The 25,088-nt window shown below is 42.5% G+C and overlaps 1 protein-coding gene across 1 annotated transcript in view; it reads left to right on the top strand.

Annotated features, from left to right (window-relative positions):
* SVEP1 (sushi, von Willebrand factor type A, EGF and pentraxin domain containing 1) overlaps nucleotides 1-25,088 on the top strand; it is a 476,580-nt gene that overhangs the window by 299,909 nt on the left and 151,583 nt on the right. Inside the window, exons 22-23 of the mRNA XM_077250467.1 lie at nucleotides 924-1,037; nucleotides 19,372-19,485. Coding sequence (XP_077106582.1) covers nucleotides 924-1,037; nucleotides 19,372-19,485 — 228 coding nt within the window. The remainder of the gene's footprint in view (nucleotides 1-923; nucleotides 1,038-19,371; nucleotides 19,486-25,088) is intronic.

Raw genomic sequence — 25,088 nt, forward strand, 5'->3', positions numbered from 1 at the left:
CTGATCGCTGGTACGTGTCACACATAGCGAGATCGCTATGGAGGTCGCTGTTGCGTCACAAAACTTGTGACTCAGCAGCGATCTCGCTAGCGATCTCGCTATGTGAGACGGGGCCTTTAGCTGTGTTTTCTAGAAACAGGGAGCAGATTATGTTTCTCTGCGTTAATAAGTACCCTTGAGACTAGCTAAGAATACTGAATGGCCTTGTCCTTCTAAATATGAATGGAAAGATGGGTGAGGGTGGCGTGAAACAGGGCCAGATATATGTCTCATTGTGGCTGTTGCTATGTGGGCTTCTCCTCTCTCCATAAAGCCACATGTACTAGCCAATTAATGAAGTGCTATTAAGACAAGATGCAGGCTGTAAATAGCATTTGACCTTTCAGCTTCATAGGATCTCCACAATGGCACCACAATTACATAGAATCTGGCCCCAGAGTAAGGCGATCTCTTGAATGATTCCATATTTAGAACTCTTTTAAGAAGTTGTCGTGATGATTGTCGTTAAAATGAACATTACTCTTTTAAATACATTGTTATGTGAGGAACAGATGGTAGGAAGACATTTTAGTGATGTCACCAAAAGTAATCTGCCTCCAGAGATGATATTTGGCAGATTTATCACATCCTTATAATAAAATAATACTTTCTTCACTCCACTTCCCCTACCATTCCTTACAATTATTGTCATTAAAATAAATGATTAACAATTGTTGAACATAAAATCGGCCAAGGATAAATAATTTGTGTAGCATTTATTGTTAACTTCCAAATGGGTATTGTCCGCTAGCTGCCAAATGAAGGTTCTGTTTAGCCAGAATGCAACATTTGTTCACAACATTTATTTGGAAATGTGTAAGCATGCACCCTCGTATAGCAGTATAATCTGCGTCCGCATCTATAATTTACTGATCTGCTTTCAGGTACCAAGTGTGAAATTAACATTGATGACTGCAAGTCCATGCCATGCAGAAACAATGGAATTTGTAATGATGGGGTTGGAAAATTTGAATGCCGTTGTCCCGCTGGCTTCAGAGGTAAAAAAAAATAAACAATGTCAATTAGAAAAGAATGTGTCATCATTAAGTCATTGTTGTAATATGCTGCAGAACCAAGCAGTAAGTGCATTTTTGACCTTCGGCATAATAGAAGTGGTTTAATATTCACTGACTTTCTTTTATATAAACTTATAAGAGAAAATGTCATCTTTTAGTTCTCGGCAGTGCATCGTCAAGTGTAAAGGAAACCTGTGCTGCCAAGAACAACAGCACCCTAGACAATGAATGAAATGGAGACTGAGCATGTGCACCTCTGTACTATTAAAGATGGTCCATTGCTAAACCTTGTTCTTTGAACTCCTGCTTCTTGACAATTTTTAAAGAACCCTATAAATACCTAACTTGTTTGAAGCAATATGTGAATGTCCAAACTATAGTCTAAAATGTTAATGAATAAATTAATTTATACATTTTTCTAACTCTAACAAATAATAGCCGTAAAGAATGCTATTAGTCTAACTGCAGCCTAAAAGCCCCAACACACATAGGATCAGTGGGGGGTGCAGAGGGTGCAACCACCCCACGCACCGCACTTTGAGGTTCCCACCTGGAGCTACGCTACATTTAACTGTATCAGTGTGCACAGTTAAACTCTGAGGCAGCACAGGGGAAATGATCTCCCTGCAATGCTGCACAGCCACTATGGGGCCCGTGAGCTGGGGGGAGGTTTCGCACTGGGTCCCCTTGCAAGTTCAGCTGTATTGCCACCTGTCGATACAGTTGAAAGCAATGATGGAGGAGGAAGAGTCAGCTGTTGCTTCCTCCCACATAATTCTTCCTCAGCGTCTGACTTTTCAGAGCAACGATGTCACTGCATGGAGTCCTAACGTGCTGAGCTGTGCAATGCTTCTGAAGACAAGCTGCAGAGACCGAAGCAGCTGAGGCACAAGAAAGAGTGGTGAGTAGTGTATTTATTTTTTTAAGAACATTGTGGTGGTCATAAAACTGTATTGAGGACCATGGGGGGATGGATTCTACTGTATGGACCAAGGGGGATGCGTTTTACTGTATGGACTATAGGGGTATGCATTATACTGTATGGACCATGGTGGGATGCATTATACTGTATGGAACATGGGGGATGCAATATACTGTGAGGATCATGGGGGAATGCATTATACTGTGAGGACAATGGGGGGATGCATTATACAGTACTGTATGGACCATGGGAGGATGCATTATACTGCATGGACAATGGGGGGATGCAATATACTGTGAGGACCATGGGGGGATGCATAATACTGTGAGGACCATGAGGGTGATGCACTATACTGTATGGACCATGGAGGGGATGCATTATACTGTATGGACCATGGGGGGTGCATTGCACTGTATGGACCATGGGGGATGCACTATACTGTATGGGCCTTGGGTGCATTATACTGTATTGGCTAGGGGGTGCATTATACTGTATGGACTATGGGGCACATTATATTGTATAAGCTATGGGGGTACATTATACTATATTGACTGTGGGCTGCATTATACTTTATGGACTGTGTAGTGAATTATACTGTATGAGAAATGGAGTGTATTATATTGTATGAACTGTGGGATGCATTATACTGTATGGGCCATGGGGTGCATTATATTGTATGTACCATTGAGTGCATTATACTGTATGGACTATTGGGTGCATTATACTGTGTGGACCATCGGGGGATGCATTATACTGTATTGGTCATTGGGTGCATTATACTGTACGGGTCTTGACGTGCATTATACTGTATGGGCCATGGTGTACATTACACTGTATGTACTATGTGGTGCATTATACTATATGGACTATATAGTGCATTATTCTGTATGAGCTATGGGGTTCATTATATTATATGAACTGTGGGATGCATTATACTGTATGGACTATGGGATGCATTATACTGTATGGGCCAAGAGGTACATTATACTGTATGGGCTAGGGAGTACATTATACTGTATGGGCCATGGGTGCATTATATTGTATGAACCATCGAGTGCATTATACTGTATGTACTATTGGGTGCATTATACTGTGCAGACCATCGGGGGATGTATTATACTATATTGGTCATTGGGTGCATTATACTATATGCATAATGAGGTGCATTATACTGTATGGGCCATGGGGTGCATTACACTGTATGTACTCTGTGGTGCATTATACTATATGGACTATGGAGTGCATTATACTGTATGGGCCATGGGGTGCATTATGCTGTATGGGCTTGGGGTGCATTATACTGTATGGGCTTCCTTATACTGTATGGGACATGGGGTGCATTATACTGTATTGGCTACAATATACTGTATGGGCCATAAGGGGATGCACTATACTGTATGGACCATGTGGGGATGCACTATACTGTAAGGACCATGGGGGATGCACTTTGCTGTGAGGAGCAAGGGGGATGCACTATACTGTACGGGCCATGGGGTGCATTATACTGTATTGGCTAGAGGGTGCATCATACTGTATGGGCTATGGGGTGCATTATATTGTATGAGCTATGGGGTGCATTATACTGTATTTACTATGGGCTGCATTATACTTTGTGGACTATGTGCTGCATTATACTGTATGAGCTATGGGGTGCATTATACTGTATGTACTACGGGATGCATTATACTGTACGGATTATGGGATGCATTTTTCTGTAAAGGCCATGGGCCATAGGGTGCATTATACTGTATGGGCTATGGGGTGCATTATACTGTATGGGCTAGGGAGTACATTATACTGTATGGTTCATGGGGTGCATTATACTGTAAGACCCATCAGGTGCATTATTCTGTATGGACTATTAGGTGCATTATACTGTGTGGACCATGGGGGGATGCATCATACTATATGCATGATACCGCATTATACTGTATAAACTATGGAGTGCATTATACTGTATGTGCCATAGGGTGCATTATACTGTATGAGCCAAGGGGTGCATTATACTGTAAGGGCCATGGGGTGCATAATAATGTATGGGCTTTGAGCGCTTTATACTGTACAGGCTATTGGATGCCTTATGCTGTATGGACTATGGGGTGAATTATGATGTACAAGCTATGGAGTGCATTATGCTGCATGGGCTATGGGGTGCATTATAATGTATGGACTATGGGGTGCATTATGACGTATGGAGGACTATGTGGGACTATTATATTATTGGAAGGCTTATGTTGGAGCCTTTATCTGTATGCAAGCAAATATAGCATGTGAAGGTTTGGGTGGGGTTCATCATACTGAGTGGAGGGATGCGTGGGGGCTATTATACAGTGTGGAGAAGTGTGAGGTTATTATATTGTTTGTAGGCCCATTATACAGCATGGAGGGCTGTGTGCGGGTCACAGTTGGGGGATCATAATGTGTTGGGGGTCACCATACTTTTCCGAGGCAGTTGAGGGATGGGGTACAGTACGGTCATCATACTGTGCGTGTGGATGATACTGTGGAAGAATTCAGTGTAGGAATATCTCAGTGTCTGTGGTGCACTTTTGATGACACCATGCTTTACAAGTGCAATGAAAGGTGAATCTAGGGCTACAGCAGGAGGAATATTAGAAGGCACACAGTACCACATGGTAGGTGCTGTAATAGGGACACATATGGCAGCAGCGGCTCAGCATTGGGATAGCAGTAGGCTAAGGAGTTTGTGTAGGTTGGGGATAGATAGAGACGGTGCCTGAAATGTGAGATGTCATATGTGTCGTTGTTGTAATCTCTGTAGCTGAGTCCTGGCTGGAAGAAGTTGTCATGTTGGTCTGGGCCAGAGGGAATAGATGGGAAAAGGGAATGATTCCATAAGAAAGAATGTCAGCTGTAGGTCACCATCTGTAACTGTGCTGTAATCCCTTACATGTTCTGCAGCACTGGTATCTACCACTATATGGTCACCATATGACAGTAATATCAGTGCTGGTCTTTGTATAGAGATTTTTTAGTAACAGCGCAGTCATCTACTGAGGCTCTCCTACATCCACTATTAGGGTTATCCACCATAGTTGTAATTTGGGTTACATGGTTAGGAGCCCACTCAGAAGTTTTGCCCCCCCGAACCAACGAATCTGTATAGGATGAAAGTCAGCTGAACCCACTGATTTGAGCAGGATCAACCAACAATCTAATTAATTGTAGTGGGAAGTCTCAATTTAACCCCCTAACAACCTAACAACCGTCCATAGGCATAAAACCTGTGGCCGTTAAGGAGCCTTATTCTCTCATACCTGTTTTAAAATGGCAATTGGAAATAGGAGAATAGCACCAAACAGCAGCCAAAATTCCTACAGGTGATAAGTAAAAAATATACAAGTCCCAGTGCGACTTCGTAAAAAAGTAGCATAAAATGTGTAAAAAAAAAAAGCACAAAAATCTGTTTCACTGCTAAAAACACAGTGATAAAACAAAACAAAAGTACGTATAAGTGGTATTGCTATGTCCAGAACAACCTGATCTATAAAACTGGCACGTTATTTACTCACATACTTCACATACAGTGAATATCGAAAATAAAAATGATAAAAAACACAATAAAAATGTAACTTTTTCATAACATTGACCCACAAAAAATTGAATAAAATGCTATCAAAAAGTCATATGTAAAAAAACACGGTATAAATATAGACACCAAATTGTCCCACGAAAACAAGCCCTAATATGGCTTATTTGGGAAAATAAATATACTTAAAGCACCAAAAAAGCAGTCTAGAAGTCCCAATTAATTCAAACATACAAAGACTTTATTCATAAATATAGATAAAACACAGGTATGCAGCATGGCAGGCAAACAAATCCCCTCTACAAAACCCGCACACACATCATACAGGGACCGGATAGGGTGCACATAAATAATCCTAGACGGCGACTACAAAGTACATATTAAACATACGACTGCATCATGTATATCAATTGAAATGTAAAAACGCCTGTCATAGGTACATGTGACTATGCTTACACGTATCGTTTAAATACATACCACAGTAGGGGGTCACAGTATATGTGCACACCAATCCCGTCCACCCCGACGCGCGTTTCGGCGACTACCTTCCTCAGGGGGTGTTGAAGAAGAATGTGATCCCAGCCTTATACTGGCAGCGATCGAAAAATATTATGTACTCCAAAATGTTAACAATAAAAATCCTTATTAATCCTTCAGAAAACCAGCCCCCATTTAGGTGCCTCATCTGTCACTGGAAGTATAGGGAGTTCCCACGATACTAGTAGAACAAAGTCTCTAGAATAGTGACATCACCAGCACTCCGTCAGATAAAATCCAGTGAAATCTGCTTTCCCATATCCAAATGCTTCCTCCTTCTGTGCCCTGCTGTGTTTAAACCGCAGTAAGCGGACACATGTTTGGCATTATTCTAGCAGGCAGTGCCCAACTAACAATTTATTGAGTATTTATCACCAGAAGCACAAGCTGGGCACAATGTATGGGGGCTCTACATTGTATGGGGGCACAAAACAGAATTTTAGTGGAAAAAACAGCAATTTTTAACCACATATGGACTATAATTGCGTTCAGGAGAAATTGCCTAACAAATTATGGGGTCCCTCTTTTTCTATTATCCATTGTGAAAATTACAAATTTGGGGCTAAAACAACATTTTAACAAAAAAAAAATTTAGCTAAAAGTTTTAAAAGTTCTGTGAAACACCTACAGGTTTAAGAAGCTCAACACCCAACTAAATGAATTCCTTGATGGGTCTTGTTTTCCAAAATGGTCACTTGTGGAGTTTTATAATGTTTTGGTACCTCAGGGGCTCTGTATATAAGACATGGTGTCTGCAATCAATTGCAGACAAATTTACATTTGAAATACCAAATGTTGCTTCTTCCAGCGTCCGACTAGGGCACCTTGGGCCCACCAGTGAAAATCATTCTTGGGGCCCACTATGTAGCTACATAGAAATAAATACAAGACCACAAAATTGTGTGATAAAATAGCTAATATCAGGGTATAATATAAGGTAGTACACATCTTAATTATGTAGCAGGGGTTGGGGTAGGCCCCTCATAGAATATAAAGTAGCCCCCTCATAGAATATAAAGTAGCCCCCTCATAGAATATAAAGTAGCCCCCTCATAGAATAATAATGCAGCCTCCCTCATAGAATATAATGCAGCCCCCCTCATAGGGTATAATGCAGCCCCCCACAAAATATAAAGCAACACCCTCATAAGGTATAATGTAGCCCCTCATAGAATATACTGTAGCCCCCTCATATAGTATAATGTAGAACCCCCAGAATATAATATAGCCCCCTGAGAGAAAAATGCAGCCCCACACAGAATATAATGCAGCCCCTTCATAAAGAATAATGCAGCCCCCTCATATAGTATAATGCAACCCCCTCATAGGGTATAATACAGCCCCCTTATAGGGTATAATGCAGCCCCCTTATATAGTATAATGCAGCCCCCTAATAGGGTAACATGCAGCCCCCCTCCACCTCCATCATTGTCCACATCACCAACTCCATCATTGCCTTCTCACCCACCACCCCTATCATTGCCCTTTCCACCACCTACATCATTGCTTTCTCCCCCACCACCCCATCATTGCCCATTCCACCACCTCTATCATTGCCTCTTCCCCTACCACCACCATCATTGTCTTTTCCACCACAATCATCATTGCCTTCTACTCAACCACCCCATCATTGCCTTCTCCCCCAGCACCCCCACCATTGCCCTTTCCACCACCTCTATCATTGCTTTCTTCCTCAACACTCTCTTTATTGCCCTCTCCATCTCCTCAATCATTGCCTTCTCCCCCACCACCCACATCATTGCCCATTCCAACACCTCTATCATTGCCTCCCCCACCACCATCATTGTCCTTTCCACCACAGCCATCATTTCCTTCTCCCCCACCACCCATCATTGCCCATTCTACCACCTCCATCATTGCCTCCTCCCCCACCACACCCATCGTCCTTTCCACCACCACCAACATTGCCTTCTCCCACACCACTCCATCACTGCTCTCTCCAATACACACACACATCGCACCACTCACTCACAAACACACACACCACTCTACCGCACCACATACGCACAGACAGACACACAGCACCACTCACCTTCCACACATTCTCTGCAGCCGCTGCACATCCTGGCAGCATCTTGCTTGCCAGCAGCTTTCTCTCTGAAACTGCAGCATGCTGAATGATGACATCATCCAACTGCGCTGCTGTATCACACAGGAAGTGCCGGGCGAGAAGCAGGATGGGATCGGATCACTGCAGCTCTGCTCCACTGCCAAGCTGAAGGAATCGCTCCATGCCTGCCAATTGCCCTCAGTGTTAGCCACCATGCAGGGGCCCACCTCTGGGGGATCAATGCAGCCGCATCGGCTTTACATGCGTTATGTCTGCCTGCGGCTAACACTGCCCGCTATTAGGGTAAGTTCACACAGGGCGCTTTTGCTGCATTTTTTATGCTAATTTTCAGCTGCTTTTTACAATACCAGCAAAGCCTATGAGATTTCAGAAATCTCATGCACACTCATTAGTTTTTTGTGTGATCAGTATTTTGTGCTTTGCTGCGTTTTTTGGACATAGAGCATGTCACTTCTTTCACCGTTTTTGCTGCGTTTTTTCACCCATTGACTTGAATGAGTGTTGAAAAAAAGCAGCAAAAATGCAGGTATTATTATTTGCTGCATTTTTGCTGCTGAAAATTCAAGGACATTAGCATGGACAAAGAGAAAAAAAACACGCACCAAATATGCAACAAAAAAGACACCAAAAATGCACCTAAACCTGCGTTTTTGACGCAGCTTCTTTCCTGCGAAGATCAGGTTTTGCTTCAGAAAAAAAAAGCAAAAATGCCCTGTGTGAACTTTCCCTTTACCCCTTAAGCCCCAAGGGTGGTTTGTACGTTAATGACCGGGCCAATTTTTACAATTCTGACCACTGTCCATTTATGAGGTTATAACTCTGGAACGCTTCAATGGGTCCTGATGATTCTGACAAAGTTTTCTCGAGACATATAGTACTTTATGATAGTGGTAAAATTTATTTGCTAAGACTTGCGTTTAATTGTGAAAAAAATGGAAATTTGGCGAAAATTTTGAAAATTTCACAATTTTCCAACTTTGAATTTTTATGCCCTTAAATCACAGAGATATGTCACAAAAAATACTTAATAAGTAACATTTCCCACATATCTACTTTACATCAGCACAATTTTGGAACCCAATTTTTTTTTGTTAGGGATTTATAAGGGTTAAAAGTTGACCAGCAATTTCTCATTTTTACAACACCATTTTTTTTAGGGACCACATCTAATTTGAAGCATTTTGAGGGGTCTATATAATAGAAAATAACCAAGTGTGACACCATTCTAAAAACGGCACCCCTCAAGGTGCTCAAAACCATATTCAAGAAGTTAATTAACCCTTCAGGCGTTTCACAGGATTTTTTGGAATGTTTAAATAAAAATGAACATTTAACTTTTTTTCACACAAAATTTACTTCAGCTCCAATTTGATTTATTTTACCAAGGGTAACAGGAGAAAATGGACCCCAAAAGTTGTTGTACAATTTTTTCTGAGTATGCCGATACCCCATATGTGGGGTAAACCACTGTTTGGGCGCATAGCAAAGCTCAGAAGGGAAAGAGCGCCGTTTGACTTTTCAATGCAAAATTGACAGGAATTGAAATGGGACTCCATGTTGCGTTTGGAGAGCCTCTGATGTGCCTAAATATTGAAGCCCCCACAGATGACACCATTTTGGAAAGTAGGCCCTGTAATGAACTTATCTAGATGTGTGGTGAGCACTTTTACCCACCAAGTGCTTCACAGAAATTTATAATGCAGAGCCGTAAAAATAAAAAAATCATATTTTTTCACAAAAATGATTTTTTAGCCCCCAGTTTTGTATTTTCCCAATGGTAACAGGAGAAATTGGACCCCAAAAGTTGTTGTCCAATTTGTCCTGAGTACGCTGATACCTGATATGTGGGGGGAACCACCGTTTGGGCGCATGGCAGAGCCCGGAAGGGAAGGAGTGCCATTTGGAATACAGACTTAGATGGAATGGACTGCAGGCATCATGTTGCGTTTGCAGAGCCCCTAATGTACCTAAACCGTAGAAACCCCCCACAAGTGACCCCATATTGGAAACTAGACACGCCAAGGAACTTATCTAGATGTGTTGTGAGAACTTTGAACCCCCAAGTGTTTCTCTACAGTTTATAACGCAGAGCAGTGAAAATAAAAAATCTTTTTTTTTCCACAAAAAATATTTTTTAGCCCCCAGTTTTGTATTTTCCCATGGGTAACAGGAGAAATGGGACCCCATAAGTTGTTGTCTAATGTGTTTTGAGTACGCTGATACCCCATATGTTGGGGTAAACCCCTATTTGGGCGCACGGGAGAGCTCGGAAGGGAAGGAACACTGTTTTACTTTTTCAACGCAGAATTGGCTGGAATTGAGATCGGATGCCATGTCATGCTTGGAGAGCCCCTGATGTGCCTAAACAGTGGAAACCCCCCAATTATAGCTGAAACTCTAATCCAAACACACCCCTAACCCTAATCTCAACAGTAACCCTAACCACACCCCTAACCCTGACACACCCCTAACCCTAATCCCAACCCTATTCCCAACTGTAAATGTAATCCAAACCCTAACCCTAACTTTAGCCCCAACCCTAACTTTAGCCCCAACCCTAACCCTAACTTTAGCCCCAACCCTAACTGTAGCCCTAACCCTAGCCCTAGCCCTAACCCTAACCCTAGCCCTAACCCTAACACTAACCCTAGCCCTAACCCTAACCCTAGCCCTAACCCTAATGGGAAAATGGAAATAAATATTTTTTTTACATTTTTTAATTTTTCCCTAACTAAGGGGGTGATGAAGGGGGGTTTGATTTACTATATATATATATAGCGGGTTTTCTAGCGGATTTTTGATTGGCAGCCGTCACACACTAAAAGACACTTTTTATTGCAAAAAATGTTTTTTGCATTACCACATTTTGAGAGCTATAATTTTTCCATATTTTGGTCCACAGAGTCATGTGAGGTCTTGTTTTTTGCAGGACGAGTTGACGTTTTTATTGGTAACATTTTCGGGCACGTGACTTTTTTTATCGCTTTTTATTCCGATTTTTGTGAGGCAGAATGACAAAAAAACAGCTATTCATGAATTTCTTTTGGGGGGGCGTTTATACCGTTCTGCGTTTGGTAAAATTGATAATACAGTTTTATTCTTCGGGTCAGTACGATTACAGCGATACCTCATTTATATCATTCTTTTATGTTTTGGCGCTTTTATGCGATAAAAACTATTTTATAGAAAAAATTATTATTTTTGCATCGCTTTATTCTGAGAACTATAACTTTTTTATTTTTTGCTGATGATGCTGTATGGTGGCTTGATTTTTTGTGGGACAAGATGTAGTTTTCAGTGGTACCATGGTTATTTATTTCCGTCTTTTTGATCGCGTGCTATTCCACTTTTTGTTCGGCGGTATGATAATAAAGCATTGTTTTTTGCCTCGGGTTTTTTTTTTTTTACGGTGTTCACTGAAGGGGTTAACTAGTGGGACAGTTTTATAGGTCGGGTTGTTACGAACGCGGCGATTCTAAATATGTGTAATTTTATTGTTTTTTTTTCATATTTAGATAAAGGAATGTATTTATTGGAACAATATTTTTTTATTATTATTTATTTAGGATTTTTTTTTTTTTTACACATGTAAAAAATTTTTTTTTTTACTTTGCCCCAGGGGGGGGGGAGGCATCACAGTAAAGTGACAGATCGCTGATCTGACTCTTTGCTGTGCACTGTGCCAGATCAGCGATCTGACGTGCACTGCTGGAGGCTTCCCGGCGCCTGCTCTGAGCAGGTGCTGTGAAGCCACCACCCTGCAGGACCCGGATGCAGCCCCGTGGCCATTTTGGATCTGGAGCTTGCAGGGAGGAGTGTTATGACCCCAATGGCGAGGGTCTCAGAGGAACGTGGAAGTCTGCAGAATACAAAAATCCAGCTCATAGGGCAGTGGTAACTGGGTTGACCATATATCTACTCCTAACGCCAACACTAGAAGTAGCCGGGGATCATTCCTACGTTGATTCTAGATGACACGCGCCAGCCGGAGAATCTAGCTACCCCTAGTAGAGGAAAACAAAGACCTTTCTTGCCTCCAGAGAAGGGGACCCCAAAGCTGGATAGAAGCCCCCCACAAATAATGACGGTGAGGTAAGAGGAAATGACAAACACAGAAATGAACCAGGTTTAGCACAGAGAGGCCCGCTTACTGATAGCAGAATAAAGAAAGGTAACTTATATGGTCAACAAAAACCCTATCAAAATCCACACTGGAAATTCAAGAACCCCCGAACCGTCTAACGGTCCGGGGGGAGAACACCAGCCCCCTAGAGCTTCCAGCAAAGGTCAGGATATAGATTTGGAACAAGCTGGACAAAAATACAAAACCAAAACAAATAGCAAAAAGCAAAAGGCAGACTTAGCTGATATAACTGGAACCAGGATCAGTAGACAAGAGCACAGCAGACTAGCTCTGATAACTACGTTGCCAGGCATTGAACTGAAGGTCCAGGGAGCTTATATAGCAACACCCCTAACTAACGACCCAGGTGCGGATAAAAGGAATGACAGAAAAACCAGAGTCAAAAAACTAGTAACCACTAGAGGGAGCAAAAAGCAAATTCACAACAGTACCCCCCCTTAGTGAGGGGTCACCGAACCCTCACCACGACCACCAGGGCGATCAGGATGAGCGGCATGAAAGGCACGAACTAAATCGGCCGCATGAACATCAGAGGCGACCACCCAGGAATTATCCTCCTGACCATAGCCCTTCCACTTGACCAGGTACTGAAGCCTCCGCCTGGAGAGGCGAGAATCCAAGATCTTCTCCACCACGTACTCCAACTCGCCCTCAACCAACACCGGAGCAGGAGGCTCAGCAGAAGGAACTACAGGCACAATGTACCGCCGCAACAAGGACCTATGAAATACATTGTGAATAGCAAACGACACAGGAAGATCCAGACGAAAAGATACAGGATTAAGGATTTCCAATATCTTGTAAGGCCCAATAAAACGAGGTTTAAATTTGGGAGAGGAGACCTTCATAGGAACAAAGCGGGAAGAAAGCCATACCAAATCCCCAACGCGTAGTCGGGGACCCACACCGCGGCGGCGGTTGGCAAAGCGCTGAGCCTTCTCCTGTGACAACTTCAAGTTGTCCACCACATGATTCCAGATCTGCTGCAACCTATCCACCACAGAATCCACCCCAGGACAGTCAGAAGGCTCCACATGACCCGAAGAAAAGCGAGGATGGAAACCAGAGTTGCAGAAAAAAGGCGAAACCAAGGTGGCGGAACTAGCCCGATTATTAAGGGCAAACTCAGCCAACGGCAAGAATGTCACCCAATCGTCCTGATCAGCAGAGACAAAACACCTCAAATAAGCCTCCAAAGTCTGATTGGTTCGCTCCGTCTGTCCATTAGTCTGAGGATGGAAAGCAGACGAAAACGACAAATCAATGCCCATCCTACTACAAAAGGATCGCCAGAACCTGGAAACGAACTGGGATCCTCTGTCTGACACAATATTCTCAGGGATGCCGTGCAAACGAACCACGTTCTGGAAAAACACAGGAACCAGATCGGAAGAGGAAGGCAGCCTAGGCAAAGGAACCAAATGGACCATCTTGGAGAAGCGATCACATATCACCCAGATAACGGACATGCCCTGAGATAGCGGAAGATCAGAAATGAAATCCATGGAGATATGCGTCCAAGGTCTCTTCGGGACAGGCAAGGGCAAGAGCAAACCGCTGGCACGAGAACAGCAAGGCTTAGCTCGAGCACAAGTCCCACAGGACTGCACAAACGACCGCACATCCCTTGACAAGGAAGGCCACCAAAAGGACCTGGCCACCAGATCTCTGGTGCCAAAAATTCCCGGGTGACCTGCCAACACCGAGGAATGAACCTCGGAAATGACTCTGCTGGTCCACTTATCCGGGACAAACAGTCTGTCAGGTGGACAAGACTCGGGCCTATCAGCCTGAAATCTCTGCAACACACGTCGCAGATCCAGAGAAATAGCTGACAAGATAACTCCATCTTTAAGAATACCAACAGGATCAGCGACTCCAGGAGCATCAGGCACAAAGCTCCTAGAAAGAGCATCGGCTTTCACATTCTTTGAACCTGGTAAATACGAGACAACAAAATCAAAGCGGGAGAAAAACAATGACCAGCGGGCCTGTCTCGGATTAAGGCGTTTAGCAGACTCGAGATACATCAGATTTTTGTGATCAGTCAAGACCACCACACGATGCTTAGCACCCTCGAGCCAATGACGCCACTCCTCAAATGCCCATTTCATGGCCAACAACTCCCGATTGCCCACATCATAATTTCGCTCGGCAGGCGAAAACTTCCTAGAGAAAAAGGCACAAGGTTTCATAACAGAGCAACCAGGGCCTCTCTGCGACAAAACGGCCCCTGCCCCAATCTCCGAAGCATCCACCTCAACCTGAAAGGGAAGTGAGACGTCAGGCTGGCACAAAACAGGCGCCGAAGTAAACCGGCGTTTCAACTCCTGGAAAGCCTCCACGGCAGCAGGAGCCCAGTTAGCTACATCGGAGCCCTTCTTGGTCATATCCGTCAAAGGTTTCACAATGCTAGAAAAATTAGCGATAAAACGACGGTAGAAGTTAGCGAAGCCCAAGAACTTCTGAAGACTCTTAACTGACGAGGGCTGAGTCCAATCAAGAATAGCTCGGACCTTGACTGGGTCCATCTCCACAGCAGAAGGGGAAAAAATGAACCCCAAAAAGGGAACCTTCTGTACACCAAAGAGACACTTAGAGCCCTTGACAAACAAAGAATTTTCACGCAAAATTTTAAAGACCAACCTGACCTGCTCCACATGCGAATCCCAATTATCAGAAAAAACCAAAATATCATCCAGATAAACAATCAAAAATTTATCCAGATACTTCCGGAAAATGTCATGCATAAAGGACTGAAAAACTGAAGGCGCATTGGAGAGCCCAAAAGGCATCACCAAGTACTCAAAATGACCTTCGGGCGTATTGAATGCGGTTTTCCATTCATCACCTTGCTTAATGCGCACAAGGTTGTACGCACCACGAAGGTCTATCTTGGTGAACCACTTGGCACCCTTAATCCGGGCAAACAAGTCAGACAACAGCGGTAAAGGATACTGAAATTTGACAGTGATCTTATTTAAAAGCCGATAATCAATACAAGGTCTCAAAGATCCGTCCTTTTTAGCCACAAAAAAGAATCCCGCACCAAGAGGGGAAGAAGACGGACGAATATGTCCTTTCTCCAGAGACTCCTTGATATATGAACGCATAGCGGTATGTTCAGGTACCGACAGATTAAACAGTCTTCCCTTAGGAAATTTACTGCCCGGGATCAAATCTATAGCACAGTCACAGTCCCTATGAGGAGGCAGTGCACTGGACTCAGACTCACTGAAGACATCCTGATAATCAGACAAATACTCCGGAACTTCCGAAGGCGTAGAAGAAGCAAAAGACACAGGCAGGGAATCCCCATGAATACCACGACAGCCCCAACTTGAGACTGACATAGCCTTCCAGTCCAGGACTGGATTATGGGTCTGTAACCATGGCAGCCCTAAAACAACCAAATCATGCATTTTATGTAAAACCAGGAAACGTATCACCTCGCGGTGTTCAGGAGTCATGCACATGGTAACCTATGTCCAATACTGCGGTTTATTTGCTGCCAATGGTGTAGCATCAATACCCCTAAGAGGAATAGGATTTTCTAATGGTTCAAGAGTAAAACCACAGCGCTTAGCAAATGAGAGATCCATGAGACTCAGGGCAGCACCTGAATCTACAAACGCCATGACAGGATAAGATGACAGTGAGCAAATCAAAGTTACAGACAGAATAAATTTAGGTTGCAAATTACCAACGGTGACAGGACTAACAACCTTAGCTATACGTTTAGAGCATGCTGAGATAACATGTGTAGAATCACCACAGTAGTAGCACAAGCCATTCCAGCGTCTATGAATTTTCCGCTCATTTCTAGTCAGGATTCTATCACATTGCATTAAATCAGGTGTCTGTTCAGACAACACCATGAGGGAATTTGCGGTTTTTCTATCACATTGCACCGAATTAGGTGTCTGTTCAGACAACACCATGAGGGAATTTGCGGTTTTGCGCTCCCGCAACCGCCGGTCAATTTGAATAGCCAGTGCCATAGTATCATTCAGACCTGTGGGAATGGGAAAACCCACCATAACATTCTTAATGGTTTCAGAAAGGCCATTTCTAAAATTAGCGGCCAGTGCACACTCGTTCCAATGTGTCAGCACGGACCATTTCCGAAATTTTTGGCAATACACTTCAGCCTCGTCCTGCCCCTGAGACATAGCCAGCAAGGCCTTTTCTGCCTGAATCTCAAGATTGGGTTCCTCATAAAGTAAACCGAGCGCCAGAAAAAACGCATCAAGATCAGCCAATGCCGGATCTCCTGGCGCCAGCGAAAAAGCCCAATCCTGAGGGTCGCCCCGTAAGAACGAAATAACAATTTTTACTTGCTGAGCAGAATCTCCAGATGAACAGGGTCTCAGGGACAAAAACAATTTACAATTATTCACGAAATTCCTAAACTTAAACCTGTCTCCGGAAAACAGTTCAGGAATCGGTATTTTAGGTTCTGACCTAGGATTTCTGATAACATAGTCTTGTATGCCCTGCACACGAGTAGCCAGCTGGTCCACACTTGTAATCAAGGTCTGGACATTCATGTCTGCAGCAAGCATAGCCACTCTGAGGTAAAGGGGAAGAAGAAAAAAAAAAAAAAAAAACTCAGAATCTTCTTTCTTATAATCCCTCTTCTGCAATGCATTAAACATTTAATACAGGCCTGGCAAACTGTTATGACCCCAATGGCGAGGGTCTCAGAGGAACGTGGAAGTCTGCAGAATACAAAAATCCAGCTCATAGGGCAGTGGTAACTGGGTTGACCATATATCTACTCCTAACGCCAACACTAGAAGTAGCCGGGGATCATTCCTACGTTGATTCTAGATGACACGCGCCAGCCGGAGAATCTAGCTACCCCTAGTAGAGGAAAACAAAGACCTTTCTTGCCTCCAGAGAAGGGGACCCCAAAGCTGGATAGAAGCCCCCCACAAATAATGACGGTGAGGTAAGAGGAAATGACAAACACAGAAATGAACCAGGTTTAGCACAGAGAGGCCCGCTTACTGATAGCAGAATAAAGAAAGGTAACTTATATGGTCAACAAAAACCCTATCAAAATCCACACTGGAAATTCAAGAACCCCCGAACCGTCTAACGGTCCGGGGGGAGAACACCAGCCCCCTAGAGCTTCCAGCAAAGGTCAGGATATAGATTTGGAACAAGCTGGACAAAAATACAAAACCAAAACAAATAGCAAAAAGCAAAAGGCAGACTTAGCTGATATAACTGGAACCAGGATCAGTAGACAAGAGCACAGCAGACTAGCTCTGATAACTACGTTGCCAGGCATTGAACTGAAGGTCCAGGGAGCTTATATAGCAACACCCCTAACTAACGACCCAGGTGCGGATAAAAGGAATGACAGAAAAACCAGAGTCAAAAAACTAGTAACCACTAGAGGGAGCAAAAAGCAAATTCACAACAGAGGAGATGCTCGGTACAAGGTGAGCACATCGCCTTGTACTGATCGTCTCAGGGAGCCCCCTCTCTGCACGATGCTTCCCTATACCGCCGGAACACTGCGATCATGTTTGATCGCAGTGTGCCGGGGGTTAATGTGCCGGGGGTGGTCCGTGACCGCTCCTGGCACATAGTGCCGGAAGTCAGCTGCGATAGTCAGCTGACACCCAGCCGCGATTGGCCGCGCTCCCGCCTTGAGAGCGGCTGATAGCGCTGGACGTACTAGTCCATCCTTGGGAAGTAGGGCCCACCCCACATGGACGGAATAGTACATCCAATGGCAGAAAGGGGTTAAAGCAGAGGCAACACATATGCAATGCTGATGAAACAACCACTCACACACCTACCAAATCATGGAGGGGCAATCAGCTAGTATTAGAATTGCATACGGATAATCTTTAATAGGGCGCCAGTCACACAGATGTAGTGCGCCGACAGAATACATGATTTCTAGGTCCAGCTAAGCCCTCAAGTATGAGTGGAGAGCCGAGAGACAATGCTGCTCCATCCACAGCTATCTGAGGAGCACGGGCACTCTTATGCTAGAATGCACAACATAACATTTTCTAGCCCTAATAAATAAAAGACTAAAATGAAACAATGACTGGTTTCAGATAACAGTTTTTTTTCATTAGATTTTCTCAACCCTGTTGTCTATTCTTTTTTTAATTAGTGTGAGTTTCACAGGTTTCAGTTCATTAATAAATCAGACTATTTTAATTGAGGTTTCAGGTACCAGTTTAGGTGTCTGTGTAACAAGTGCCAAAGTTAGAAATGGTTTTGTGTTGAGCAAAATATACTATGCAATTACAAATATCATTCACGTTTAGTCTGCAGCAATGAACTACAGAGTAAAATGACGCAACGTTAGGTTTCAGATGACAATTCATTAATTAAATGTTCTCATCTGTTGTCTGTTCCATTTTTAATTAGTTTGGGTTTCACGGGTTTATGGAGACAGTTAGGAGGTGTTTGCCACCAGCAAAATAATGAGTTGGAGTCTCCAAAAAATATATATTTATATTTCATGTAATTGTAGCTCACAAAAAGGCTATATGTAAAATATCCAAAGCAATCATGGTATAAATCCTATACTGCTGTTAGGTGGATAACATGTGCATTCCCTAACAGGCATTATAGAAGGTTTCATAGTTTTTAAGGTTGAGGGTAGACCTTCAACCTTAGTTGAAGGTACTCCATGGAGTTCAACCTACAGCCTGACATGTTGATCCAGGGAAATCGAAAACCCCATGAGGCAGATGATAATTCATGCAGACAACCATATTTTCTGTCAGAGTGTGATCCGACATAACAATCAAGTGCAGTGCAATTTTCACGAATTGACAGAATTCAACAGATTTTTTTTTTCCATCTTTTCCACATTCAAAAAAATTAGATCACATTGTTATCGATTTCTGAGCAAAATGTGAGAGTGTGATTACCATAATCAGCCCAATTCTCTAAGATGAGAGAAAATACAATGGTGTGACCCTAGCCTTAGGGGAAGTGGTACATGGTATGAACTGTGTTTCGGTACTGTACCTATATCATGTCAATTTCTAATTATACTAATGACTATTTATCTCAAATAATTTCTTAAAGGTTCTTTATGTGAAGAGAATGTTAATGAATGTACCTCTAGCCCATGTAAAAATGAAGGAACATGCATAGACAGCATAAACACGTATCACTGCCGATGTGCTAATGGATTTCTTGGTAAGTTTCAAAATGTTTTTCCTTTCGATAAAGAATACAATTGATTTATTTTCCTTGATTCCAAAACACATATTAGAAGTGACTGTTTGGAGCACTGAAATGAAATTCTGTCAATATGTGTGTATTAATTATTGTTCTACCCAAGTGTGTCTGTGATCACTGGATAAACTTAGATCAGCCAACTTTTCATTGAGTCTAAAAATCCCCAATGCACATTAGACTGCCATTGATTGAAAACACTGATATCACCGATTTCAGCTGACAATCTGTGACTTTCTCCCAACAGATGATGTCGGAGGGGATAAGGCTACGACATGTCTGATTTCAAGTTGCCGATTCCTTTGTTGTCTAAGGCAATGTGCACACGTTGCCGATTTTGCCGGATTTGACGCTGTGGATTCGCAGCAGCTTTCCTTGCGTTTACAGTACAATGTAAACCAATGGAAAACCAAAAACGCTGTGCCCATGCTGCGGAAAAAAAATGTGTGGAAACGTAGTGTTGTTTATTCCGCAGCATGTTCATTCTTTGTGCGGATTCCGCAGCGGTTTACACCTGCTTCATAATAGGAATCCGCAGGTGTAAAACCGCAGGTGGAATCCGCACAAAAACCGCATAAAATCCACGGTAAATCCGCAGTAAATCCGCAGCTAAAACACAGTGCTTTTTACCTGCGGATTTCTCAAAACAGATGCAGAAAAATCCGCAGGCCTTCAAACTACGTGTGCACATACACTTAGAGATAGACCACCGTTAGAAATTTTTGTCGGTGTGTCTCTCATAGAGAACACACAAGTGCTCAGCTGTGCTCCTGTGTATGGGAGAATTGGGAGAGATATCTGTTGGCTGAATAAAAATGGCTGAGCCGTCATTCTGCTAACAGCTTTCTAAAGTGTATGGTTGGCTTAAGACTAAGAGCTCAGACACAATACTGCACTGCCACGCCATAGAACCACATAGATGTACAGAGGCTTACTACAGAACCCACAGAAATGTATAGGGCCTTAACATACCTCTGCAAGTTTTAGATTATACTGAGTGTTTTGCTACACAAACGTCAAGTCAATAGAAAAAATAGTGTACCATGTTCAGAGAGATCACAGATTATAGAGATATTCTCCCCTAGCATATCACAACTACATGCTAATCTGTTCTCCAAATTTCCAGTAAATTTAGAATGGATTTAGGTTTAGTATATTCTATGTTTTAGACATAGATGTAATAATTACATTGATTATTATTTTATGTATAAATGATGTACTTGGTCGGCTAGAACAAGTAAATGGGACATTCCAGATTTAACCCATTTTTGGCGACTTTCAACTAAGGCACCAAATTGTCGTACAGATAAATTACAAGGTGACCATACCTTACTCTGGATCCATATTGTGGACCAGCTTTATACAGAGGGAAAGAGGTAATTCTGCTCTTGTATAGTGCATTAAAAGCATGTAAAATATATTTTCCATGCCACGCTATGGGCTTTTTCTCACCTAGATGCATTGCCCACATTGAGGCACCATATACCAGCTAACAGGTCTTTATTACAAACATAAATGTGCTGCCAAACCAGGTCTTGAGTGTATGAAACCTTACTATTGCATGTTTTCAGCATGTTAATGTTAGATTTGAAGTTCCAAAGAAATAATCTGTGGATAAGGATGTACACTGATCTATTACATGACGAGAATGTTTTAAAAGTGTTTTCAGGGACTTTAATTCTGATGACTAAACCTTAGGAGATGTCATCAAGTGGTTGAGGGTCCAGCTCTCACCACCTTATGTGGATCAGCTGTTTGAAGAGGACACAGCTGTGTACAGTGCAGTGGCCATGAATGGTATTGCAAGCTTTTTCCTATTTACGATGCACTTTCAATCAACTGATCAGCAGCAATGCTAAGAGTTTAAATCCTACTGATTTCATAATGATGACCTATTTTAAAATTAGTATTACTATATTATTGAAAAAACACTTCAGGAGCACTGCTGGATACCAGAATACGATATCTGTATTGCAAAGCAAAGGGAAAATTTATTGAATAAATGGGTGCAAAATATTTTCCTTTTATTTAGAGTTTTAGTAACGTGTTTTGGGGACCCACATCCAGACCAGACATAAAGTTAGGACATTACTGTTAGGGCATGTACAAACAATGTTTCAGGCAGGTGATCTTGACAATTATTTATTTATTTTTTTAAAGACGCGTTTTTTTTCGTTCAGTGTCTTTTTTATAACTTCTTTTGGTCATTTCCAAGGCAATATTTTAATCTGTTTGATACTTTTTGTTAGCATTTTTCAGCATTTTCGTGGCGTCTTATTTACTGGCACTTTCTGTTTTTCAAGCAAGAAATGCTGGTAAAATGCTCAGAAGACGCCTGGGCATCTTTTGAACCTACCCATTGACTTGTATTCTAAAGTCTTCAGAGCAGAAAATGCCGAAAGAATAATCAGGTCATTTCTTTTAACATTTGGCATTTTTTGAAAGATCTGAATTGATTAAAATTATTATTATTTAATGGCCTTCAGCTCAACCTCTAACCATGGTGACTTAATGGATGAACGATCTGTACGAAGATCTGTCTTGTGCAACCCTAAATAGAACCACAAGGGTTCTCCTTTGCCATCATCTTGATTGTATCAAGCCATCGGGTTGCTGGTCTACATTTCAAACACTTCGATTCTTCTTCTGTCTTGTTTCTTTATCGTCCAGGTTTCACATCTATTTGTTACAACAAAAAAAATAAACTACTGTATGTATGAGTCATGTCTTCGCATTTGTGTAGAGAATTTTAGTTGCTTTTATTCATATGCACAGGCACCACCAAATAATTTTTAAGAAAAAGGGTGATTGTGGACAACAAGGTAACGTTTCGACCAGGCACGGTCTTTCTCAAAACCTCACTTATGTAAGAGGAGTAAATGGGAAAAATAGGAGTATAGAAGGAGAGTCCCAGAGAACAGCTCCAGGTAGAGTTCAGGGATAATTTGTCCGTCTCATTGGTGATGCATCAAAGACGCAAAGACTTGAGTGCGGCTGTTTTTCTTGTATATTTGACCCTGGATGTCCAGCCAGCACCTCCTTTCCTGAACTCTACAGTGTGCACATCATATCTTCCTCTGAGTCATGTCTTCATCGCCAGTGAAATGTTCCTCATCTTGAAGACCTTGCCCAGTGAATTTATTGTTAATGCGCCCATAGGTATTCTATTGAATTTTGGTGCCGTCGCTGCATTTTGAGTGATCATTGATCTGAGTAGGTTAAAGTCCTTTTCAATTTACAGTCCATTGCCGTTCATCTCAAATGTGTCCCGGTCATACCTGGCAGTAGTCAATATAGTTGTCTTCCTTTTATTTTAGTAGTAATCCCATGTTCAAACTTTCCATCTTGACACTCTGAAATAAGTCATTCCATCTATGGTTGTTGCTATCAATGTTGAATTATCTACGTATTTAAGATTATTGATGAATCGTTTAGCAATTTTGATTCCTTCTTTTTCGGCAATGGAGACAGGATGCAGCATTGTCTGACGCTTCACTTTACTTTGAACCATGCTGTGTCGTCGTGTTCCTTTTTGGACTGTTGCTTTTTTGGTTAATTAAATGGTTCTTATGAGACTGATAAGATGATTTGGCACACCGATATCCTTTATGGTATTCCAAAGTTTTTGGTGATCAACACACTTCAATGCTTTACTGTAGTCGATGAAGCAAAAATAGATCTATTAGTTGAATTCTTTGGCCTTTTCCATTATCCATCTAATGTTAGCAATTACATCTCTTGCTGCTCTGTCTTTTCTGAACCCTGCTTGTTGCTCTGGCAGCTCTTTGCCATAGTAAGACTGTAATTGTCTTCAGTAGTATTTTGCTGGCATGATGTATGAGCGCAATAGTACGACAGATTGTATTGTGTATTTTTTGTGTGTATTTGATGTACTGTATGCATCGTGCATTTGATGTCATTTATATTGTGTTTATTTATGTCTGTATTGTGTATTTCTTGTATGTATTTATGGGGATAAGTGATGTTGAAAGCCATGTTGTCGTCAGTGTATTTTGCCATCAGAGACAATCCAGATGAACGGTTTCAACTGAGGTATCAAGCTAAGCATACAGCCCAGCGCCTTTGTTAGCAGCATGATGTTGCATGATGAGATGGTTTGTATTGACAACATACAAAGCTGATTTAGTGTGGCTCCTTCAGGGGTGCCACATCACTGTGTGGAAGGAAGCTCTGGCAATCTACTTCCACATTTAAGCCAAAAAAATCTGATGGAGAGTACAACTAAAGGAATTCAATATAATGCTGGAAGATGTGCCCATAGGTTGGAAGGCCATCAATAAGCTACTGAAGCTACTGAGGAAGAGCTGATGGTCAGCCTGAGTATGATCAATGCTCTTGATGCGCCAGAATAAGTGCTGTAAGAATGTCATGGTAGTGATATCGCTTGGTCAAAAAGGAAGATCAAAAGCTGCAGAGATATCATAAAGTTCGTAACTTGGAATGTATGAACCATGAATCAAGGAAAACTCGACATTGTCAAAGCCAAAATTGACAGAACATGGCTCAACTTACTCGGAAGTAAGTTCAAGAGGAAATCTGCAAGATACCAAAACAAGACTTGCTCTTTATCAAGGGAGACTTTGTTAGGGTTGGCAGATTGCGCTAAATAAAATAAATAATAAAGTGCAATCACCACCCAGGGTCCACCATGCAGAGATGGAAAACTGCTGCTAGTGAATAATGACGGAATACATGGCAAGCGATTACTCGTACACACTGGGTTTAATGCTACTCAATGTCAACAGCATTTGAACTGAACTCGCACACAAAAATGAAAGAGATGTTCTGCAACTGAGCTATGTCTCTCGCACACATAAACGAAACAGATGCTCTGAGCTTAATACCATGACTAAGGTTGTGTTTGCTCTGGAACTCTATTGTGCTAACCGCACACATGTAGGAACCAGATGCTAAGTCAATGGCTAATTGCCCCCACTGACACTAGCTGCCTGCCTACCTGTATATTCCCAAGCTAGACAGACACTCCACACTTGCAGAGTGGTAGAGACTCCACTCACATAGCCGTCCATAAAATGATACTAGCACACCGGCGTGCGCCTTTAAGAACATTTTATATTCTAGTCTCATGACCAGTCAGACAGGACCTTGCCCATGGAACAATCCGGCACTGCCACATCACCGGAGCACCTGACGTCCGACCACCAATGAGTAGCCACCTCAAGGACATGCTCAGTACGGTGATCTCCAGAGTGCTGGAGTGCACCTGAATATTACTGGTTACTAAGGGCTTGGCTGGAAAGCCAGCAGTGAATAACACGAGCCTCAGCAAGACGCTGGGTCCGAAGTCTATGCTCAGCAACACCCGCAGCAGCCGAACCTGAATGGGAGACCACAGGGACAGATAAGGCCTGGGATCTATCCTGTGCAGGGGAATAATCCTGAGGCCTAACAGACTTGAATGCCAAAGTGGGCCACGGCAAACAAAGAACTGTTGTCAGAAACTTTGAAAACTTTGGGCTTGGTGAACAAAACAAGGCTGTAGGAAGATTTATTGACTTTAGTATGACACATCAACTGCAATC

Source organism: Ranitomeya variabilis, chromosome 1 (assembly GCF_051348905.1).
Source record: "Ranitomeya variabilis isolate aRanVar5 chromosome 1, aRanVar5.hap1, whole genome shotgun sequence".
Lineage (NCBI taxonomy): Eukaryota > Metazoa > Chordata > Amphibia > Anura > Dendrobatidae > Ranitomeya > Ranitomeya variabilis.